The 20,811-nt window shown below is 51.8% G+C and overlaps 1 protein-coding gene across 1 annotated transcript in view; it reads left to right on the top strand.

The window, feature by feature from the left end:
• ZNF783 (zinc finger protein 783) overlaps positions 1 to 12,780 on the top strand; it is a 17,948-nt gene extending 5,168 nt beyond the window's left edge. The window contains exons 4-7 of the mRNA XM_028489617.2: positions 570 to 698; positions 6,545 to 6,673; positions 7,739 to 7,849; positions 9,613 to 12,780. Coding sequence (XP_028345418.1) covers positions 570 to 698; positions 6,545 to 6,673; positions 7,739 to 7,849; positions 9,613 to 10,454 — 1,211 coding nt within the window. The 3' untranslated portion in view covers positions 10,455 to 12,780. The remainder of the gene's footprint in view (positions 1 to 569; positions 699 to 6,544; positions 6,674 to 7,738; positions 7,850 to 9,612) is intronic.
• Positions 12,781 to 20,811: the final 8,031 nt, after the last annotated feature.

The raw sequence follows: 20,811 nt of genomic DNA, 5'->3' as shown, positions 1-20,811 counted from the left end.
GCCGAGAAGAAGCTGGCCGACTGCGAGAAGACGGCCGTGGAGTTGGGGAACCAGCTGGAGGGCAAGTGGGCGGTGCTGGGGACCCTGCTGCAGGAGTACGGGCTGCTGCAGAGGCGGCTGGAGAACGTGGAGAACCTGCTGAGGAACAGGAACTTCTGGATCCTGCGGCTGCCCCCGGGCAGCAAGGGCGAGGCCCCCAAGGTAAGCCCTGGGCGCTGGGGGTGGGACAGCCCGTGCCCGTCAGCGTGCGGGTGAGCGTGCGTGACGCTGTGGTTCCAGGTGCCTGTGACCTTTGATGACGTGGCCGTGTATTTCTCGGAGCAGGAGTGGGGCAAGCTGGATGAGTGCCAGAGGGAACTGTACAAGCACGTGATGCGGGGCAACTACGAGACGCTGGTCTCCCTGGGTAAGGCTGTGTAGGCAGTGCTCTGGGCCTCGGTCCACAGATGGGCCTCCTGCAGTCTGGGTCTTGGCTTTGGCTTCTGTTCCTCTGGGGGTCTCTGCATCTCCGTGGGCAGCTGCGTGGCGGGTGTGCAGTCCTGACCCAGCTGCCTCTGTTCTGTGTGCAGATTATGCCATCTCCAAACCGGACATCCTCACCCGGATGGAGAGGGGAGAGGAGCCTTGCCCAGAAGGCCCGAGGGGCCGGGAGGAGGGGAGTGACAGAGAGGAAGCACGCCCAAGGAGGCTGGGTGCTGGTGAGTGGGGGCAAGATGGGGGCGTGGCTGGGGACAGTGCCTCCGTGTCCCCAGCCTCCCGCGCTTCCGAGCCGTGAGGCCAGGAGAGAGCGCAGGCCCTTAACCCAGGGTGGGCTGTGTCCTAGCCCCCATCACCCGTTTCACCTACCTCCGCCTCTCACCTCTGGCAACCGCCCATCTGTTCTCTGTATCTATGACCTCGTTTTTGTTTCTTTGTTTGTTTTTAATAGATTCCACATATGAGTGAGATCATACAATGCTTGTCTTTCTCTGACTTATTTCACTTAGCATAATGTCGTCAAGGTTGTCGCCAATGACAAGATTTCATTCTTTTTTGTGGCTGAATAATATTCCATTGTATGTATATGCGACATTTTCTTTATCCATTCATCGATCAGTGGACACTTCAGTTGTTTCCATGTCTTGGCTATTGTATATAAATAGTGCTGCCGTGAGCCTCAGGGTGCAGATATCTTTTTGAGTTAGTGTTTCTGTTTTCTTTGAAAGAATACCTAGAAGTGGGATTGCTGGATCATATGGTAGTTCTATTTTTAGTTTTTTTGAGGAACCCCTATACTGTTTTCCATAGTGGCTGCACCAATTTACATTCCCACCAACAGGGTACAAGGGTTCCCTTTTCTCCACATCCTTGTCATTTCTTGTCTTTTTGATAATAGCCATTCTGACAGATGTGAGGTGATATCTCATTGTCGTTTTGATTTGCATTTCCCTGATGGTTCGTGATGTTGAGCATCTTTTCATGTGCCGGTTGCCCGTCTGTATGTCTTTTTTGGAAAAATGTCCATTCAGATCTTCTGTCCATGTTTTTTTTGGTTTTTTGGGGTTTTTTTTGCGGTACGCGGGCCTCTCACTGTTGTGGCCTCTCCCGTTGCGGAGCACAGGCTCCGGACGCGCAGACTCAGCGGCCATGGCTTACGGGCCTAGCCGCTCCGCGGCATGTGGGATCTTCCCATGTGGGATCTTCCCGGACCGGGGCACGAACCCGTGTCCCCTGCATCGGCAGGCGGACTCTCAACCACTGCGCCACCAGGGAAGCCCTGTCCATTTTTTAATTGGATTTTTGTTGCTGTTGAGTTGTGTGCGTTCTTTATATATTTTGGATGTTAACCCCTTATCAGATGTGTGACTTGCAAATATTTTCTCCCATTCAGTGGGTTGCATTTTCATTTTGTTGATGGTTTCCTTTGCTGTGCAGAAGATTTTTAGTTTGATGTATTCTCTCTTGTTTATATTTGCTTTTGGTGTCAAATCCAAAAAATCGTTGCCAAGACTGATGTCAAAGAGCTTACCGCCTATGTTTTCTACTAGGAGTCTTATGGCTTCAGGTCTTACCCAGTTGCCTTTCTTTTTCTGATTGTGAGCCTTATCCTTCTGTTATAAAGTTCCCCATCAGCTTTTCACCTAATGATTTTATTAGCCATTAAAGATTGTTGCCTGGATTCATTATTTTATTAAGGGTTGCAAAATGGTGAAATTTGGTCATTACTTTTGCGCCTAATAGCTGAAATTCTTTTATAAAGAATAATTTCCCTGCACTTACCTGGTGGCACAGTGGTTGAGAATCTGCCTGCTAATGCAGGGGACACGGGTTCGAGCCCTGGTCTGGGAAGATCCCACATGCCGCGGAGTAACTAGGCCCGTGAGCCAAAACTACTGAGCCTGCGCGTCTGGAGCCTGTGCTCCGCAACAAGAGAGGCTGCGATAGTGAGAGGCCCGTGCACAGTGATGAAGAGTGGCCCCCGCCTGCCACAACTAGAGAAAGCCCTTGCACAGAAATGAAGACCCAACACAGCCAAAAATAAATAAATAAATTTAAAAAAAAAAGAATAATTTCCCTAACTAACTCTTTTAGTTACCTTGAAGTATAGTCTGTACAGAAAAGGCAGGATAGGTGCTTAATTCTTTGCCTTCATCAGGTTTTAGAATGAAGAGTTGCTTCCTTAGATACCTCCAAAGGTGACCAATACTTGGGCTTTTCTTTCTTTTTTTTTTATTATTATTATGACTTCATAGATTGTTGAGTATTTTATACATGCAGTTCTTTGCAGCCATTATTTCCATGCTTAAGTTGTCCCATTTTTAGCTCTTGGGAGCCCCTTCAAGTTGACCTATAGGGCATTTTGATGTAACTTTGATGGTGTTCAGACACCATAAGATGTTCTAGTTTCATCTTGTATATTTCCTTCCCCAGACCTGGAATAAGAGTTTCTCCAAGAAGTTTTATTTCTTTCAATAAGGAATGGTATTTAGAGACTGCAGTATGAGTTCCAGTAGTTGCTAATTTTTGGCATTACTTCTAGGCCTTCTCAGAAAATATGTATTTTTGAGAAGAAAAAAATCATGAGTTCATAATGATATTTCAAATTTAATGTCCTTTGATTTTATACTTGTATGTCACTTTTACATGGACATCTTAAATTCCTCACTATATTAGCATAATTACTTATTTACATTATCTTATATCCAAATATTAATATTTCATTATCCTATAATATCTTATTTGGAATAATAATTTGGAAATAATTTCAAATAATTGAGTCAATATTACTACTAACAATTACACTTCTAATTGAAATTTGAGATTTCTTTGCAGTTCTTTTTGTCATCTGAATGCATATTTCATTCAGGACTTAATAGACAAAATAATGCCTTTTAAAGTTGCTTGAAATAATTATTTTCTCTATGTGGTTATGCCACCAACTTGATATACAGTTAAGTTTTTTTTGTTTCTGCTTCATTTTATTTATTTTTATTTATTTATTTATTTAATTTATTTATTTTTGGCTGCGTTGGGTCTTCATTGCTGCTTATGGGCTTTCTCTAGTTGCACCGAGCAGGGACTACTCTTCATCGCGGTGCGCAGGCTTCTCATTGTGGGGGTTTCTCATTGCGGTAGCTTCTCTTGTTGCGGAGCACAGGCTCTAGGCACGCGGGCTTCAGTGGTTGTGGCACACAGGTTTAGTTGCTTCGCAGCATGTGGGATCTTCCCGGACCAGGGCTCGAACCCGTGTCCCCTGCAGGCAGATTCTTAACCACTGTGCCACCAGGGAAGCCCCTGCTTAATTTTAGATTTTTAGCGATGGCTCTTTTTACTTTTGATTTAATTTAACTTTTTGAAAATGTAAGACATGGTTGCAAAGTCAAAATGATTTAACAGGATACACTCAGGGAGGTCTCATTTCCACCCTTATCCCCTCCCTCTCCCTATAGATAACCATTTTTATTAACTTCTTGTTTATACTCCAGTGTTTCCTTTTGAAACTATCAGTTAATACATAGATACCTTTGTATTCCCCCATACTAGTTGTCTTCGAAATACTTCATAGCAGTATGTAGAGATCTCCCTCATTTTTTGTGTGAATATGGAATGTTCCGTGGTGTGATATACCGTAGTTTATTTATTTATTTATTTTTTGCGGTACGCGGGCCTCTCACTGTTGTGGCCTCTCCCGTTGCGGAACACAGGCTCTGGACGCGTAGGCTCAGCGGCCATGGCTCACGGGCCCAGCCACTCCGCGGCATGTGGGATCTTCCCGGACCGGGGCACGAACCCGTGTCTCCTGCATCGGCAGGCGGACTCTCAACCACTGCGCCACCAGGGAAGCCCTACCGTAGTTTATTTAACCAGTCTTCACTGATGGATTATTTGGGGAATAGCCAGTATATTGCTGATATAAATAATGCTGTAGGGAATATCTTGTGCATAAATCAGTTCATATTTTTGTCAGTGTATCTTTGGGATAGGATCCCAGAAGCTGGACTGCTGGGTCAAAGGTAAATGAATATGCAATTTTTAAAGAATTTATCACCAAATCCCCCTCCATAGGGGTTGTATCATTTACATTCCCATCAGCATTGTGAAAGAGGGCCTCTTTCCCCACAGCCTTGCCACTAGAGAATGTGGTCAGACTTGTAGGATTTTTGTCTGCATAATGGGTAAGAAGTACTTCAGTGTAGTTAAAAAAAATAAATGTATTAGAAATAATTTACAGACCATACAATTCACTCCTTTAAAGTATACAATTCAGTGCTTTCTATCATATTCATAGATAAGTGCAGCCAACACCACAGTCAATTTTATAACATTTTTGTCACCTCAAAAACAAGGTCTGTATCTTTCAGCTATCACCCTGAACTCCTTCCCAGCCCCCCAGCCATAAGCAACAACAAATCTGCTTTCTGACTCTGTAGATATACCTATTCTGGACATGTCATATAAATGGAATCATGTAGTATGTGATCTTTTGTGTCTGTCTTCTTTCACTTAGCATAATGTATTCAAGGTTCATCTATTTTGAGCTGTGTATTAGCACTTTATTTTTTTTTCTTATTTTAGTCAGATACATATAACATAAAATTTACCATATTAACTGTTTTTAAGTATACAGTTCAGTGATATTAAATACATTCACCATGTTGTGCCACCATCACCACCATTCATCTCTTTTATTCTTTTACTGAAATTCTGTACCCATCAAACAATAACACTCCCCCACTTTCTCAGTCCCTGGCAACCACAGATCTATTTTCTGTCTCTGTGAATTTGAGTACTCTAAGTACTTCATATAAGTGGAATCATACACTGTTTGTCTTTTTGTGACTGGCTTATTTCACTTAGCACACGATCATCAAGGTTCATCTATGTTGTAGCATGTGTCAGAATTTCCTTCTTTATTAAGGCTTTTATTACATTGAGGTAGTTTCCTTCTATTCTTAGTTTTTTGAGTAGTTTTTTCATAAAAGGATATTGAATTTTGTCAAATGTTTTTTCTGCATCAGCTGAGCTAATCATGTGGTTTTTTTCCCCCCCTTCATTCTCTTAATGTGGTGTATTCCATTGATCCAGTTTCATATGTAGAACCATCCTTGCATTCCAGGAATAAAACTCCACTTGGTTATGATATTTAATCCTTTTAATATGCTGCTGAATTCGGTTTGCTAGCATTTTGTTCATATTGGGATATTTGTCTGTAGTTTTCTTGTAGTGTCTGTCTGGCCACGGTAACAGTGTAGCTTTGTTTGTTTATGGACATTTTAATTTTTTATTCTGTGAAATATTCATGTCATTTCCCGTAGGAAGCTTTTTTTTATATATATAAATTTATTTATTTCATTTATTTTTGGCTGCATTGGGTCTTCGTTGCTGCACGTGGGCCTTCTCCAGTTGCGGCGAGCGGGGCTACTCTTTGTTGTGGTGTGTGGGCGTCTCACCACAGTGGCTTCTCTTGTTGCCAAGCACAGGCTCTTGGCATGCGGGCTCTGGAGTGCAGGCTCGGTAGTTGTGGCACACAGGCCCAGTTGCTCCGCGGCATGTGGGATCCTCCCGGACCAGGGCTTGAATCCTCGAATCCACGTCCCCTGCATTGGTAGGCGGACTCTCAACCACTGCACCACCAGGGAAGCCCCCTTCCCTAGGAAGCTTTTTAAAAATGCATACTTCTAGGCCCACCTAGAACTAACTGATAAGAATCTTGGGGGTGCTCCCCAGGGGATCTTTATATACCAGCCTGGTGGAGGACTTGGGATTGGGAACTACCGTTGAAATGTTCTGAGCCAGGAGTCCTTAAAAAGCCAGATCTTTGGTCCTGCTGTGTCATGACCTGTGTGGTACTATCGGATAACTTAACATGCTATGTATACCATTTCTTTTTCTCAGACATGGAGGCTTTAGTCTAGAATCTAGTTACTAGACGATCAGTAAAGTTCACTTAATTATCATACCCTGTGTTTGACCTGATGCTCCAGGTGACTGCATTTAGCCACTCCCCAGAGGCTCCTGGGAGACCTCTGCGTTGCCCGTAGTGTCACTGATTTGCATTTCTCAGGCCTTCCTCCATACCCAGAGCACATCTCCAGCCCAGTCAGCCCTGCCCAGAGGGAGCCAAAGGAAGGTCAGGCCTCCAAGCACCAGCAAGACTCAGAAACAAGAGTAACCCCACCTGGAACGAGCACTGGTGAGTGAGCGCTGGGCAGCCGTGTGAACAGGACCAGACAAGTGGTACTGAGCATAAGTGCTGCAGCTCGAGGCGCGGAGAGATGGCTGGGGGCTGGGCCGGGCCGGGCAAGGCTGGAAAGGGGCCCCTGAGACAGGCCTTAGAGGTAGATTTTGCTGGGAACGTAGGGTATTTTCAGCAGGGGAAGACAGTCTAAGGAAAGGTATGGGTTACTTAGGTATGTTGGGGGCCAGGTACACTGATCGGGCTGGAGTGAGGAGAAGGGCACAGGAGGGGGACCTTGGGTCTCTTCAGGGTTCTTAAGACAATCCCGTTAATGGGGCAGTACGTGTCGTATGCCTAGCAGAGTGCCAGCATGTGTGTTCCTCAGTGAGTGTCCTCTTCTGAAGACCAGTGAAGCTCCAGTCACCGCTTCCAGTGTTCTCTGCTTTTGTTTAAAGGAAATTCTTGCCCATCCTGACACAAAAATGGAGTATATTCAGGGGGCATTTAACATAGCACTTGGCAGGTAACCCGGAGCCTTGTTTTCTGTCTCCAGACTGCTCTGTGCTGGCTTGGCGTCCCCCTCCTGCCGGCCCGACCGTTCAGTCTCTGGGTTGCTTTCTATCCAGTTACTTCTGTGCAGCTTCCCCACTGAATATGGGCCCCCTGCAGTTGGAGGTGACACCCCCATCCCCGCTTCCCTGTGTCCGTCCTTCCCAGCCAGTGTGTAAGAGGACTAGGACCTTCTCATTGTCCTTGCTCTGTTGCAAACCTGGTGCTGTGCCCCGGGGCCTCCCCAAACCCTCCGTCCTTTTGAGGCCCATCAGGGTGACCCCCAGATGCAGAGGGGCCAGTTGTTAGCACCACCTGCATGGGAATTGGGGGTGTGGCCTTCCCCGGTCTCCGCCCACCTCTGAGCAGAGGCTGTGGGGTGGGGCACCTGCCACCCTTGGGACAGAACCCGGCGCTCCCTCTTTCTGGGCCGCAGGTGCTTGAGCGTGTCCTGGGCCTGCTAGGGAATGGCTGGGTCTCCCTGTGGGAGCCTGCTGTTGGGAAAGGCCCTCATGGGACTCTCTCTCACAGGACCGCTAGCCAGCACTAGCCTTTTGTCCTCGGTTAAGCGGGAGGAAGAATCTTCAGATGGGGAGTCACCCACCTCCCCTCCCAGGGACATCCTGCCCGGCATGGGGCCAGGTGAGTGAAGGGAAGAGGCCCCGTGGGCTCCAGCGGAGCCTCGGAGGAACTCTGGGGCCTTTTGGGAGTGGGTAGGGGTTGCGTGATGGACCTGGTGAGGGGTTTCCTCCTGAGGGCTCCCTCCCTCACCCCCCAGGTATTACTTCCCTGGGGCTCTGGGGACCCAGATCACCTATGGTCCTGTTCTTCCCACATCGTGGTCTGGTCTGGCTGGGAAGATGCTGCTTAAAACACTGTGTGCCACCAGGTGTAGCCTCCTCATAGCCACCCTGTGATGTGGCCCAGCCTCACAGCCTCTCGCGTCTTGCAGCTGGAGTGTGGAGGCCTGTGATTTAAATTTAGCTCTTCGTGCTTAGAGTCTGTGTGTTTCCTATGAACCGGGCTTACATCCTGATAAGCAGGAAAAAAGAAAGCGATTATTGCCTATTTTGGCCCAATAGAAAGGGATCCAGCTCTCCTCCCATTCCATCCTGGCACCTGCTTCGGTGGGAGGCAAGCCTGAGATCTGGGCCCGCCTTGGGGTTGTGGTGTGGCTGCAGATGGGCTGCCGATGAAGAGATCTGGGAGCCTTGGCCTTCACAGAGAAGAGGGCCTGAGACCCTCACTAATTTCTAAGCCCAGGACCACCATGGGGGCGTCTTCAGTGCAACAAGGTTTTACCTCAAAGTTTACATGATTCTTAGACTCTTAACGATTCTGTAGCTGGAGGACTAAATTAAAAACAGTGGGTCATTTCTGACATAGAAATAAAGTTCTGCCATGAGTTAATTTGTGAGGATTACTGGGTGAGCGGTGAGCAGAGAACCCAAGGTCTTGCTGTCGGGTGCTGCCCTGGAGGTTCACCAGTTAAGGGCTGTCTTCCTCAGTGGCCTCCCGGCTTGCGGTTTAAGCTCAGGCTTCAGCAAGAATAGAAATCACTCTTGTCTTGGACCTTGGAAGTTGCCTAACGAGGGCTGAAGGTTTTCATTCTAATAGGCAGCGGGCAAGGTTCTCTGCCACCGTTGAGCAGACTGTGGTCTAGCAGCTGAGGCTGCCGGATCCTGGGGGCTGGCTGGCTGGCTCCAGAGGAAAGCAGGGGTGAGCAGCAGCTGGAGGATGTGGGAGAATGCCGGGTTCCAGGCAGGGCTCTGAGGCCAGGACCGGCCTCCTCAGCGACAGGGACCCCTGGAGCTGCTGCTGAGACCACCTGTCGCTGCCTGAGTCCCACCTCAGAGTCAAGTGTGACCCACACTGAGGCCCAGCCGGGAAGCCCAGGACTCGTGCCTGCTTTCTGTCACCTGAGAGCATGGTGCCGGGCAGGTGGTGGACGCTCCGTGTGGATTGGTTACTTGGCTGCGTAGCTCTGAGGGGGGCTAAGTCACCCACCACCTCCAGGCCCGAAGCCTCTTACCTAGTCTGGGGGCAGTCATGGCCCGCAGGGCTCATCGTCATTCACAGATCAGAACTAAAGTCGTCAGAACTTTGGGGGTCCCGCGTGGTCAGCATGCCTCAGGGCCCAGGACATATGTCTCCCTTTGTCTGCCTTTCATTTTCCCACCCATCTGCCTCCCCGGTCTGACCCCTGACCCCAGCTCCTGGTTTTGCAGCAGTGTTTCCCTGCTCTGGCCGGGAGCACTGGGAGGAGGAGGGGCCCAGGGAAAGGGGCGGGCGGGCGGGCTGGTGTGGCTGGAGCCGCGCCGGGAGGCCAGGACTGGGTCTGTGGCCCGGGTGGGGGCCGGGCCGGTGTGGCCCGCTGGAAATCAACGCAGATTCCCATTTGCCAGGTGGTGGCGGTATGGTCATCAAGACGGAAGCACAATCTGAGGACGAGATGATGCCTGAGCAGCTCTACCTGGGGGAGTCCCCGAGCCAGCCAGAGTATAGACTCCCCAAAGGGCCCAGGAGCAGGACCGGGGGTTCCGGCCGGCTTCACTCGGGGGCAGTGCCCAGGGCGCGGGCAGGGGACCCTCTGCCACCGGGTGCACCGGGGGCGGGGGCCGAGCCGCCTCGCATCCTCCCCCGCCGGCGAGAGCGGGCCTTCCCCTGCCCTGACTGCGGACAGAGCTTCCGCTTGAAGATCAACCTGACCATTCACCAACGGACCCACGCGGAGGAAGAGCAGCAGCGCGGGGAGGCCCGGGGCGGCTCGGCCTCCGGGCCCGGGGGACGTGCCCCCCCCGCGCTGGAGCCGGGGGAGGTGGTGGTGCCCGGCCCCGTCATCCGCTGGCTCCCAGAGGGGCCCGAGGGCCGCCGCTGCTTCGTGGGGCGGAGGCCGGCGGCCGCCAAGGTGTACCACTGCAGCGAGTGCCTGCGCTTCTTCCAGCAGCGGAAGAGCCTGCTCCTCCACCAGCGCCTGCACACAGGCGACAGCCAGGGCTGGCCCGCCTGCCCCTACTGCGGCAAGGCCTTCCGCCGGCCCTCGGACCTCTTCCGGCACCAGCGCATCCACACGGGCGAGCGGCCCTACCCGTGCCCCGAGTGCGGCCGCGCCTTCAACCGCAACCACCACCTGGCGGTCCACATGCAGACGCACGCGCGCGGCCAGGGCGGCCCGCACGTTCCGGCTCCCCCCGCCCGCCTGGGCAGCCCGCCGCTGGCACGGCCCAGCCCCTCCGAGGAGGGATGACCGGCCAGGAGCCTGCGGGGCACCCCCTGCAGGACCACCTCTCCACCGGCGGAGCCTTTCCACTTGTGCCTGATGCTGGTTCCTCCTTCTGGGATGGCTTTGGAGAGATCTTTTTTCCCTTCATTCAGATGGGAAGCAGTGGCCTTTTTGATGACAAGGGTGTATGCGTGCCAGATGCCTCAGTTTCCTAAGTTTGTCACTCTGCTGCCTTTTCTACATTCCTGACTTATACAGGAGCCACTAAGGCTTAGGGGATGCCAGGCTTTGGTGGGGGCCTTTGACGGGTACCATGGACAGGCAACAGGACCAGAGGCCATGGCCTTTCTAGTAGGGGGTGTTCGAGACACGGAGAGCCTGGGGTTTGATTTTATTCGCAGAAGTCTTGGCCTCCTGTCAACACGAGAAACAGCAGAGTGGACAGACAGCCTGAAGAATAGGCACTAGAAATTTGAGTTTTCTGTTACTTTGAAACTTTTTTTTATGGAGATTTTCTAGGTGCTTCTGTAAGTATTGTGTGTGGTTGTAAAGGGGACCAAGAACTCCTGAGGGGCAGGGATTATTCTGCCACCTCCTTGTGTGGGGGGATGGCAGAGGGGCTGTCCAGACCAGCCTGGGAATGCCTGTTGATGGGGATGCCATGGCCGCTGCCCTGGAAACCAGGTGTGTGTTCCTTGGCCTAGACTGAGTCCCAGTATTCCCGGTCCTTTCCCCAGTGGGTGTTCACATCCATGATTGACTTTGGTAATCAGCTGAGAGCGGGGAACTGCAGCCTGGAGTGGATGACATTTCCCCCAAGGTCTCAGTGTTCGTGGGTGTGCGCGCTCCATGGACTGGACCCCACCCGACACCTGGGGGGTGGGGGAGGTCAGGTGCAGAGCGGGCCCAGGAAGTTCCTCCCGAGAGGAAGATCCTGGTCTGAGTGAGGCTGGTCAGCCCACGTGGACTGTGGGGTTGCCAGGCCTGATTTGTCACATTAAAGGAGGGGGTTGTCTTCTAGAACTTGGGGCTCATGGCAGAGTTAGGCCAGGAGATCTAGGCGAATCTTTTAACCACCTCCATCCTCGTGTTACTTGTCTGTCGAAGGTGGTAATGACCCCAGTGCATCCTACCTCACCTTAGAGTTGTCAGGGTCATAATAGATTTGGAGGCCGCGGGACAAATAGGAAGCCTGATTTCGACCTTCCTTTCAAGTTCAGGGCCCCCTTTCTCTTTCGTGTTGATCTCCAGCCCTCTTCCCAGTCAGAATCACTCAAGAAGGACCTTTATTTTCTGGAGTGAGTGGAAGGTCCCATGGGTGCAGAGTGAGGTAAGACTTTCCCTTTGGGCTGTATCCCCCAGGAGCCTTTTGTACCTCAGTGGAACAGATTCTCACCAAAGCAATGAGGTTCAAACTGTGGAGGTTCGGGCAATAGCATTGGGCCTCATGGAGAAGTCTTGATGGCAGCTAGCTTCTTGTGCCTCTTAAATCACACCACTTTGGGTGCTCCCTATAGACCAGCCCTTGGTCTGGGTGATTTTGAAGCCGGAGTGATGGGTCCTCAGCTCTTCTGATTGTTGTCTTATTTATCTGGCACTATGTGAAGTGTCCAGTGTTCAGGCCTGCTTCCAGGTGCCTGGGTCCCTGGCCATGCCACTTCCTCTTGCCTCCCTCTGGCCCTCGTACCTCTCCTGAAGTCCTGAAAAGGGTTGGGGGCAGATGGGAACATTACTGTCATCTCTGGGGCAAGAGTATACAGGTCAGTGACCGCTCAGCCAAGCTCCTCTGGGCTTGGGAGAGGTGCCACCCTTCCCTGCCATAGATTGTGTTTGTCTGCTCTGGTATCCCCCAGCCCTTGCCAGGGCCCCGCAGTCAGGGCTGGGCTGTCAGCAAGTGCTCAGACAGGATGTGGTGCTAGTGAAGCTGCTGAGAGCTTAGCCCTCAGCTGCAAGAGCTAGTCTCAGGTGTTTCCTTGGAAGGCCTCAGGGCTCAGAGTTTCCAGGCTTTTCTAATGCTTAATGCCCTGTGTAAATACGCGAACTCTAACAGAAGCAGCAATCACTGTGCAGTGGTGCTCCTCTTCTTCCAAAGCATTCAATGTGCCAGGCTCCCGGCTAGGCCCTGTGAGTTTGCCTGGCACTCAGTAGGTGTTCAAGGGACATTCTTTACACTAAAATGAATCAATGGAGGCTGCGTGACCTGGGAGGCTGGAGCCTGGTTTGACCCCAGACTCACTCCCAGCTCTGGGTCTCATGTTCCTCATTTGTAAAGCAAAGTTGGGGTTCTGGTGTTAAAAGGCCCTTAAGAACTGACGGTGGTGGAGCCTTGGCCCCATCAGTGCTCAATAAATATGTTGGACTCTATACGTGCACGTGACCTGGTTCCTGCTCTCTGGGAGTCCGTGGCGGTGCGGAAACTCCCCGCCCGCCACGCGGGTGGGCTGCTCGGCACGAGCTCGGGTCCGCATTCACGCTTGAGAGCGGCCCTGGCGCCGGGCACTCCCACGGGACCGGCGCCCACCCCCTGCTCCGCGACCACAGAGCCCTGGCGCACGCCGCGGGGGCGGGGCCTCCGGGCCGGCCAATGGGGGGCAGGCTCCGGGCTGCCGGCGTCGCCCGCGCAAGGGGTGGGGGCGGAGCTTCCCGATCTGGCCAATGGGGAGCCGCCTCCGGGCGGCGGGGTGGGGCCCAGCTCGTGGCCCGGGGCAGCGTGCCCCGCGCCCGCGTGGTTCCGTTGCTGCTGCTCGTCCGGGTCGTTTCGTTCCCGCGCGTCCGGAGCAGCCCGGCCCGACGGCCGCGAGAGCACGGGAGAGCTTGCAGAGAGGCCGGGGGCTGGCCTGCGTGGGCCCCCCGGCGGCGGCGGCGGCGGCGGCGGCGACTTCCTGGCCCGGCCGGACAGTGCAGGGCCATGGCCGAGGCGGCCCGGCTCCGGTGAGGGCGGCACTCACAGAGCATGTCCTGCCCTCACCCCGCCGCTCCTGGAATTGGAGAGGCTCAGCCTGGGTAGAGGGTCTAGGAAAAAGACGCTTGAGGCCGAAGGGCCTGAGGGGAGCTGTCTGAGGTCACACGATAAAATCCCTTCTCCTTTCTTGGCCCCGGTTTGCTCGCCTATAGACTTAACCACAATGTTTCCGAGGTTGCCGCCAGCCCTGACGTTCTGTGACCCGGCTCAGGGGCTCAGGGTGGGTGTGTGGGGCGGATGGACTGTGACCATCCTCACTCCACAGACACTCCAGGGCCCCCCTCCTGGACCTTTCAGCCCCCATCCCCTAAAATGATCATCTCAGGGAGACCGTGACCCCATTCTCATCCCTTTCCCAAGCTAAGATCAGTGCTATTGTCTGCTGACCTTTTTTCCACTCCAGTGTAGGCCCTTGGCTTCTTCCTGTCAGCAGTCTTGCCTCTGGCTGTGAGGGTCGTGTAAAGCTCTTCTAGGTCTGAACTCTGATTCCTATCAGGATGTATTTGGGTGCCTGCTCACTCTTTTCTGAAACTCCCCAGGGTGTCCCTCCTATTGCTACTAGGAGGGGGTCTGCGTCATAGAGGACTTCTGGTTAGTGTCTCAGGCTCAAGTTTGAGGCCATCCCTGGCCTGTGTGACGAGAACTATCAAGATGAGATTTTTCTATGTCTCTGAAGGCAGAGGAGTCATCTCCTGGTGGACATAACTTTGAGATGGTTTTAGATACATTCCTGGATGCCAGATTTGTGACAGGGCACTGTGGGGAGATAAGCTGTTTTGTCCCTAATCTGTGGAAGTGGGGTCTGCCTCCTGTAGGCTACACCTTATACTGGTCGGAGAGCAGACTCAGAGGTGGAACAGTTATGCTGTGAAGGAAGGAAGGGACAAGGGTGTGGTGACCAGTCCCTAGCACGTGTGGGACACTTGGCTAAGTGCTTTTATGGAGGAGGTGCTGGGGGGACCTCAGGTGCACAGAATTGGATTAATCACAGTCTTTGGCTTATAAACATTATGATCATTGGTCCACAGCCTTTATATTTGTTTTAGTGATGTAATACGTGCCAATATAATGCTCCCTGAGTGCTTTTCCGTACCTACAGTGCATTTCATCCTCACAAAATGCACAGGATTCAAGTGGCAGGATAGCTGTTGAGTCAAGTTCTAGCAGAGTTCCATTTCCAGGAATGTTTCCATTAAATGTCAGCTGTCCCCACTGAGGCATTCATGAATTTCTTATTTTATTACTTCTAGTAATACATGGTACATTTTCCACCTCCCGTGGCAGGATATTCTTTGAAATATTTCTTTCTTCTGACCACTCTTAAATGCTGGCTTTTGACTTTCTCTGGCTCCATCTCCTGGCAGCTAGGACCTGGCCTCCTAGTGTGGAGACAACCCTGAAGCTGGTTGACCAGGCACCTGGGTCACGGGGACCTGCTAGCTCAGGCAGGTTAGGAGGTCACGTGCTAGTAAATGTCAGGGTGGAAGTGCCGTAGAAATCACCAAGACCGGAACAACAGGGCCTCGCTCACCTCTGTGCCCAGGAATGCGGGCAGTAGGTTTGCTCTAGAACACCCAGGAAGTGAAATAGCAATCTGTGTGTACATTGGTCCCCTGAGAAATTTTCTGGATCTCACGTCCTTTCTCCTGCTGGGCTGTGTTCTTGGGTGAAGAAGTGGTTGGTTAGATAATTGACTAAGCTTATGTGGTAGGGCTGGGATTCAAATTCCTTATACTGACTGTCCATTTATGATGGTAATGCTTTGTCATACCATTTACCATTACCCCTGGGTCTTGGTTCAAGATTCTTCCCGCAGGAGCTCTATGGGGTCAGTGTCTGCTGTCTCTGACAGTCTGCCGAGTGGGGTCTGTTTGGATGTCTGACCGGTGAGGCCTTCTAGCACCTGGAAGAAGTTTCCCCCTATTCCAGGGGATCCTGGCCTTTCCGTAGCTGGGAATGGCTCTGGGCCCCTTTCCTGGTGGCTGACGCACCTCCCTGTGTCTAGTTGCAGAAATGGCACATGGGGACTGACCTCCAACGAGAGGCCCAGCTCCAGTCTGCAGAGATTTCCCTTCTGGCCATCTTGGCTGCCATTCAGACTGTGGGGAAGGTGGAACGCCGGGCCATCCGACTTCAGAGCCTGGAGAGGTGAACAGAGAGAGCTGAGAAGAAGCTGGCCAACTGTGAGAAGATGGCTGTGGAGATAGAGTCAGCTGGAGGGCAAGTGGGGACCCTGCTGCAGGAGCACGGGCTGCTGCAGAGGTGGCTGGAGAACATGGAGAACCTGCTGAGGAACAGGCAGCGAGGGGAGCCCCACAAGGTACCGGAATTGGGTGTGGGTGGAGAGGGCCTGCTTGGACTCAGTGGGGTCCTCAGACTCATAGTGGAGGGAAGCCCGGTGGCTGCCAAAGCCTGACCTCTTGGTGCCTAATGCTAGTCACCAGTTGACTTTGAAGCGCTTGAAAAACGTCAGGAGGAAGGTGTGACACAGCAGAGATGTCTGCTGTGGCGGATGGCGTGGAGTTGGTTGGGGAGGGTATGGCTGTGCAGCAGTGGTGTGCCTGGTACTCCAGAAAGACCTCTGAGCGTGAACTCAAGTAGGGGAACTCACAGGACATGTGTGTGCACTTAGGAGAGGGGATGAGAACCTAGGAGCCCTGGTCTTGAGTCCTTTTAGCCACTGGCCTCTGCCCTTTATCTGAAGTAAACGTGATGGAGATGCTTTTGCATTTTCCCAGTGGTTTGGCCAGTGATGCCCTGTGGTTTGGGGTGAGAAGAGAGGAGACTGGAGCTTGGTTTTAGCTGTTCTCTGAAATGGCCGCTGACTCACGTTGGCGCGGGTGACCTGTACTTCCAGGTGTGGGCAACTGCAAAACATGGGGCCACGTGCTTTTTAGGGTCGGAGTGGGGCAGCCTGGGAGACAGGCAGAGGAGCTCTGCAGGCACGTGAGCCCGGGTAAGGGGCCAGCCCGGGCGACTTCCAGGCCTGAAGTCCTTGGAATAAAATCCTTTGTTGAATCAAATGAGCCTCTAGGATCTGAGAGCTGGAAGCACTTTGAGATAATTTGACTGGCCCGCTGTCTTCAGGCAGGCAGAGGTATCCTTGATTCTCGTTTTTAGGTTTTATGAAATGAAGTGCAGGGAGGTTAGCTGTCTTGCCCGAGGTCTCACGGAGACTAAATGTGAATTGGCCTCACCGCTCTGCCCTTCGTGTAGCGCCAGAGGCAGCTCTTGCACACGCATCTTCTCACTTGCTGGCGAGCTAGGGCCTCTCGTTGTCTGTATTTGCAGCCCTCGGGCTCACCGAGCTCTACTCTGCACACTTGAGTACTCCAGAACAACTACTGAATGAAGGATTCTTTGTGGGCCCCAGGCCCAAAAAAGGAGGTTCAGTCCTGGAATATTAAGTTCTTCAGGCTGTGGGTTAAGAATAAGGGTGCATGAGCACACGTGCTTGTGTAAGACACAATTAGACCTAAGTTTAGGAAGCTGCCCCGCCCCCATACCGTCCCAGCTTGCACACCCGGATTCTCCCACTGCTTTGAGCAGGCAAGCAGCTGGCTTTTGTCCACTCTCCCCTCCTAAGGGGGCTGAGGCCCAGAACGAATGACTTACTTGCCTTCACCTGGCCGCCAAGGTTCCTCCTCCAGAAGGGCATCCAGCATGCTGTGAGGCCATGGGGAGAGGGAGGATGTGGCCTCAGGGGAGGCGGGGAGTATGTGGAAGGGAGAAGGCGGGAGGCCTGCAGAGTGGGCGGTGCACCCGGCTGAGAGCTGACTTCCAGGCATGCCTGACTCCCCCTCCCGGACCTGTTTCCCCGTCTGTCGAATGAGGTGGCTGGGCTGCGACTTGGGCTCCTCCTGTCTCTCTTGGATTCCACTTCTTCCCTTGTGAGGGCAGCAGGACGTGCCTCCCAGCTTCGCTTACCTGCACTGCCGCCCGGGAGCCTGGGAGCACCTCTGCTCTGCTTCCGACGCGGCGCTTTCCCCCGCACATCAGGGAGAGGGGCCGATCCTGCTCCAGACCCCTGGCTGGGGCGCCCTCTCCCTTCCAGGCTTGCAGAGCTGAGCCCCGTCATCTCGCTTATGGCACATGGGCCCGTTTTCCTCCCTCGTAGACTGTGCCGCCACCAAGCCTGAGCTGCGGAGATGGGAGGGGAGGCCCCTCGGAGCCTGGCCTGCCACCTTTGCCTGCTGAGGGCAGCCTGGTGTCAGGGGTCCATGCTTCTGGAGAAACAGAGGGAGAGGAGGGTGGGTTGAGCTGCTCGCTGTCGCACAGGGCCCTGGGAGCCTGGGGGAGTGGCAGAGGGCAGACCAGACACCCGTCCTGAGACTGAAAGTTGTCGCAGAGCAGCAGAGTCCTGAGGGCAGACGTGGGCGGGAGGGTGGCCTCCTTCTGAGACCTTCTCTGACCAGTATCTGTCTCTCAGCACCTGCTCTCAGGTGCCCCTCACTCTGCGCTCCAGCTCCTGCTTCCTTCTGTCTTCTCCTTGGCTTCAGTCTCCTTGTGGGAGGGCACTGAGTCTTTCTGGAATGTCCCCGGCACCTAACACAGTGCCTGGCATAAATAACAAATGTGTAAATAACAAATAATGAGTGATTATTAAATGAATGATGAACCAAAGAGGAGCTCAGTTTTCTTTATCTTTCAAATAATAGCACTGGATCTGATATGCAGTTTTCAAGGCTTTTTAAAGGCGAGGAACCCTTTATTTAAATGACAGCTAGAAACAACACAGGGCAAAGTGGGACCACCCTGGTTGAACACGGGACAGGAACCCAGGAGCCCTGTTCTCTCAGGACATAAGGGATCATGCCAAGACACGTGTTCCTGGCTTTCTAGACTCTGACATTTTATTTGGGGAGAAAGTCTTGCCTTTGAAGCAGGTCCTTCGAGTAGGTAAATTAAGTTACCATGAGCTCAGAGCTGGGAAGAAGGTAGGTATCGACCAGGGTATTGAGTGGCTGGCATGTGAGACTGGTGCTAAAAGTGGCATTTTCAGACTCCCGCCGGGACAGGGCACGACAGCAGGACAAAAGAAGCAGCGAGTGAGAGGCTGGCAGGCAGAGTTGCTCTTGTGGTTTCTGACCTGTCTCTGTGAATGCCCTTACTGCAGGAACCTTGGAGTTGCTTCCTCCTCAGTGGGGCAGGGAGTGAGCTGGGCCCAGCCCTGCAGTCAGCCTGTAGCCACAGGGGCTGGACCCCCTACAGCAGACGTGTCAGGACTGGGCTGTTTAGAAGCTCCTAGGGAGATGCAGAGCAGGCAGGGCCTGGTCGAGGTGCCCCGGGTTCAGAAGCCCCCAGCCCTGGCTCAGCTCTGCCATGGAGCAGGGGTTTGCTCTTGAGTGGGGCTCGAGTGAGCATCGGGAGGTGGAGGAATGAGGTCTTCGGGGGACTCGGGGTCCATCCTGTGGTCTGGGAGGTTTCTGATGTTTCAGCAGTTACTTCCTTGCATTCCACCCTCTCTGTAAACTTTTCCAGATTCATTAGGATAGAGCTCTGCTTCCTGCCTACCTCCCAGGACAGGCCCTGCTCCTGGGAGCTGTTTCCACACACTCTGGCTCAAACCTGCGGGCTGACCGAGTGTGTGCAGATTGCTTTATTTACTCGTGTTTCCAGGACCAGGCTCCTCTTACTGGAATTCTAGGAAAGGTATATTCTGTGTTCTCCTTCAGGAGGTCTGGGCATTGAAGTTCCAACATGTTCCTCAGGGGATTCGGAGGCAGGTCCACATTGGAGGACCAAGGTTGGAGATACCTCTGAACAGACTAACCAGCCTCTAACCTTTGAAAGTGTTTGCTTTTTGACTCTGCAGACGTGTTCTTACAAGAATACATTCTCACCAAGAAAATGTATGCACATGAAGCTGAAGGGCTCTCTGTGCTGGCCACCCTCCATCCCCAGCCCTCTCCCTGGGGTCCCCACTATTGTCATTCTGGTGTGTAGCCTTACAACCTCCTTCCTTATGCATTTTCATACATGTAGGTAGTGTGGAAAAAGGTTTAAAAGGGGTTAAAAACCACGCATACCATACTGTGTGTATCATTCTGCAGCTTGCTGTTTTCACTTAGGAATATGTCTTAGGGACCTTTACCCCTTCGCATCTGAGAGCCTGGACTCGGCTGCATGATAGGAACTTGGTTTCCAGAGCCCTGATTAAGTGTGGCAGCCAGTAACAGAAAACTACTAGAGCTCATCAATGAATTCAGTAAAGTTGCAGGATACAAAATTAATACACAGAAGTCTGAGGATTTCTGTATACTTAACAATGAAAGATCAGAAAGAGAAATTAAGGAAACAATCCCATTTACCATCGCGTTGAAAAGAATAAAATACCTAGGAATATACCTACCTAAGAAGGCAAAAGACCTGTATTCTGAAAACTATAAGACAGTGATGAAAGAATTTGAAGACGGCACGAACAGATGGAGAGATATACCATGTTCTTGGATTGGAAAAAATCAATATTGTTAAAATGACTATACTACCCAAGGCAATCTACAGATTCAGTGCAATCCCTATCAAATTGCCAATGGCATTTTTCACAGAACTAGAACAAAATATTTTAAAATTTATGGAAACAAAAGAACCTGAATAGCCAAAGCAATCTTGAGAAAGAAAAATGGAGCTGGAGGAATCAGGCTCCCTCACTTCAGACTATACTACAAAGCAACAGTCATCAAAACAGTATGGTACTGGCACAAAAACAGACATGTAGCTCAATGGAACAGGATAGAAAGCCCAGAAATAAACCCACGCACCTATGGTCAATTAATCTACGACAAAGAATGCAAGAATATACAATGGAGAAAAGACAGTCTCTTCAATAAGTGGTGCTGGGAAAACTCGACAGCTACATCTAAAAGAATGAAATTAGAACATTCTCTAACACCATATACACAAATAAACTCAAAATGGATTAAAGACCTAAATGTAAGACTGGATACTATAAAACTCCTAGAGGAAAAACATAGGCAGAACACTCCTTGACATAAATTGCAGCAATATCTTTTCGGATTTGTCTCCTAAAGTAATGGAAATAAAAACAAAAGTGAACAAATGGAACCTAATTAAACTTAAAAGCTTTTTCACAGCAAAGGAAACCATAAACAAAACGAAAAAGACAACCTACAGAATGGGAGAAAATATTTGCAAATGATGCAACCAGCAAGGGATTAATTCCCAAAATATACAAACAACTCATACAGCTCAATATCAAAAAAACAAACAGACAGGGCTTCCCTGGTGGCGCAGTGGTTGAGAGTCTGCCTGCCGATGCAGGGGACACGGGTTCGTGCCCCGATCTGGGAAGATCCCACATGCCGCGGAGCAGCTGGGCCTGTGAGCCATGGTCACTGAGCCTGCACATCCGGAGCCTGTGCTCCGCAACGGGAGAGGCCACAACAGTGAGAGGCCTGC

This window comes from Physeter macrocephalus, chromosome 5 (assembly GCF_002837175.3).
Source record: "Physeter macrocephalus isolate SW-GA chromosome 5, ASM283717v5, whole genome shotgun sequence".
Taxonomy (NCBI): Eukaryota; Metazoa; Chordata; class Mammalia; order Artiodactyla; family Physeteridae; genus Physeter; species Physeter macrocephalus.
Note: the sequence above shows the minus strand (reverse complement) of the source record. Positions and strands in the feature narration are given on the sequence as shown.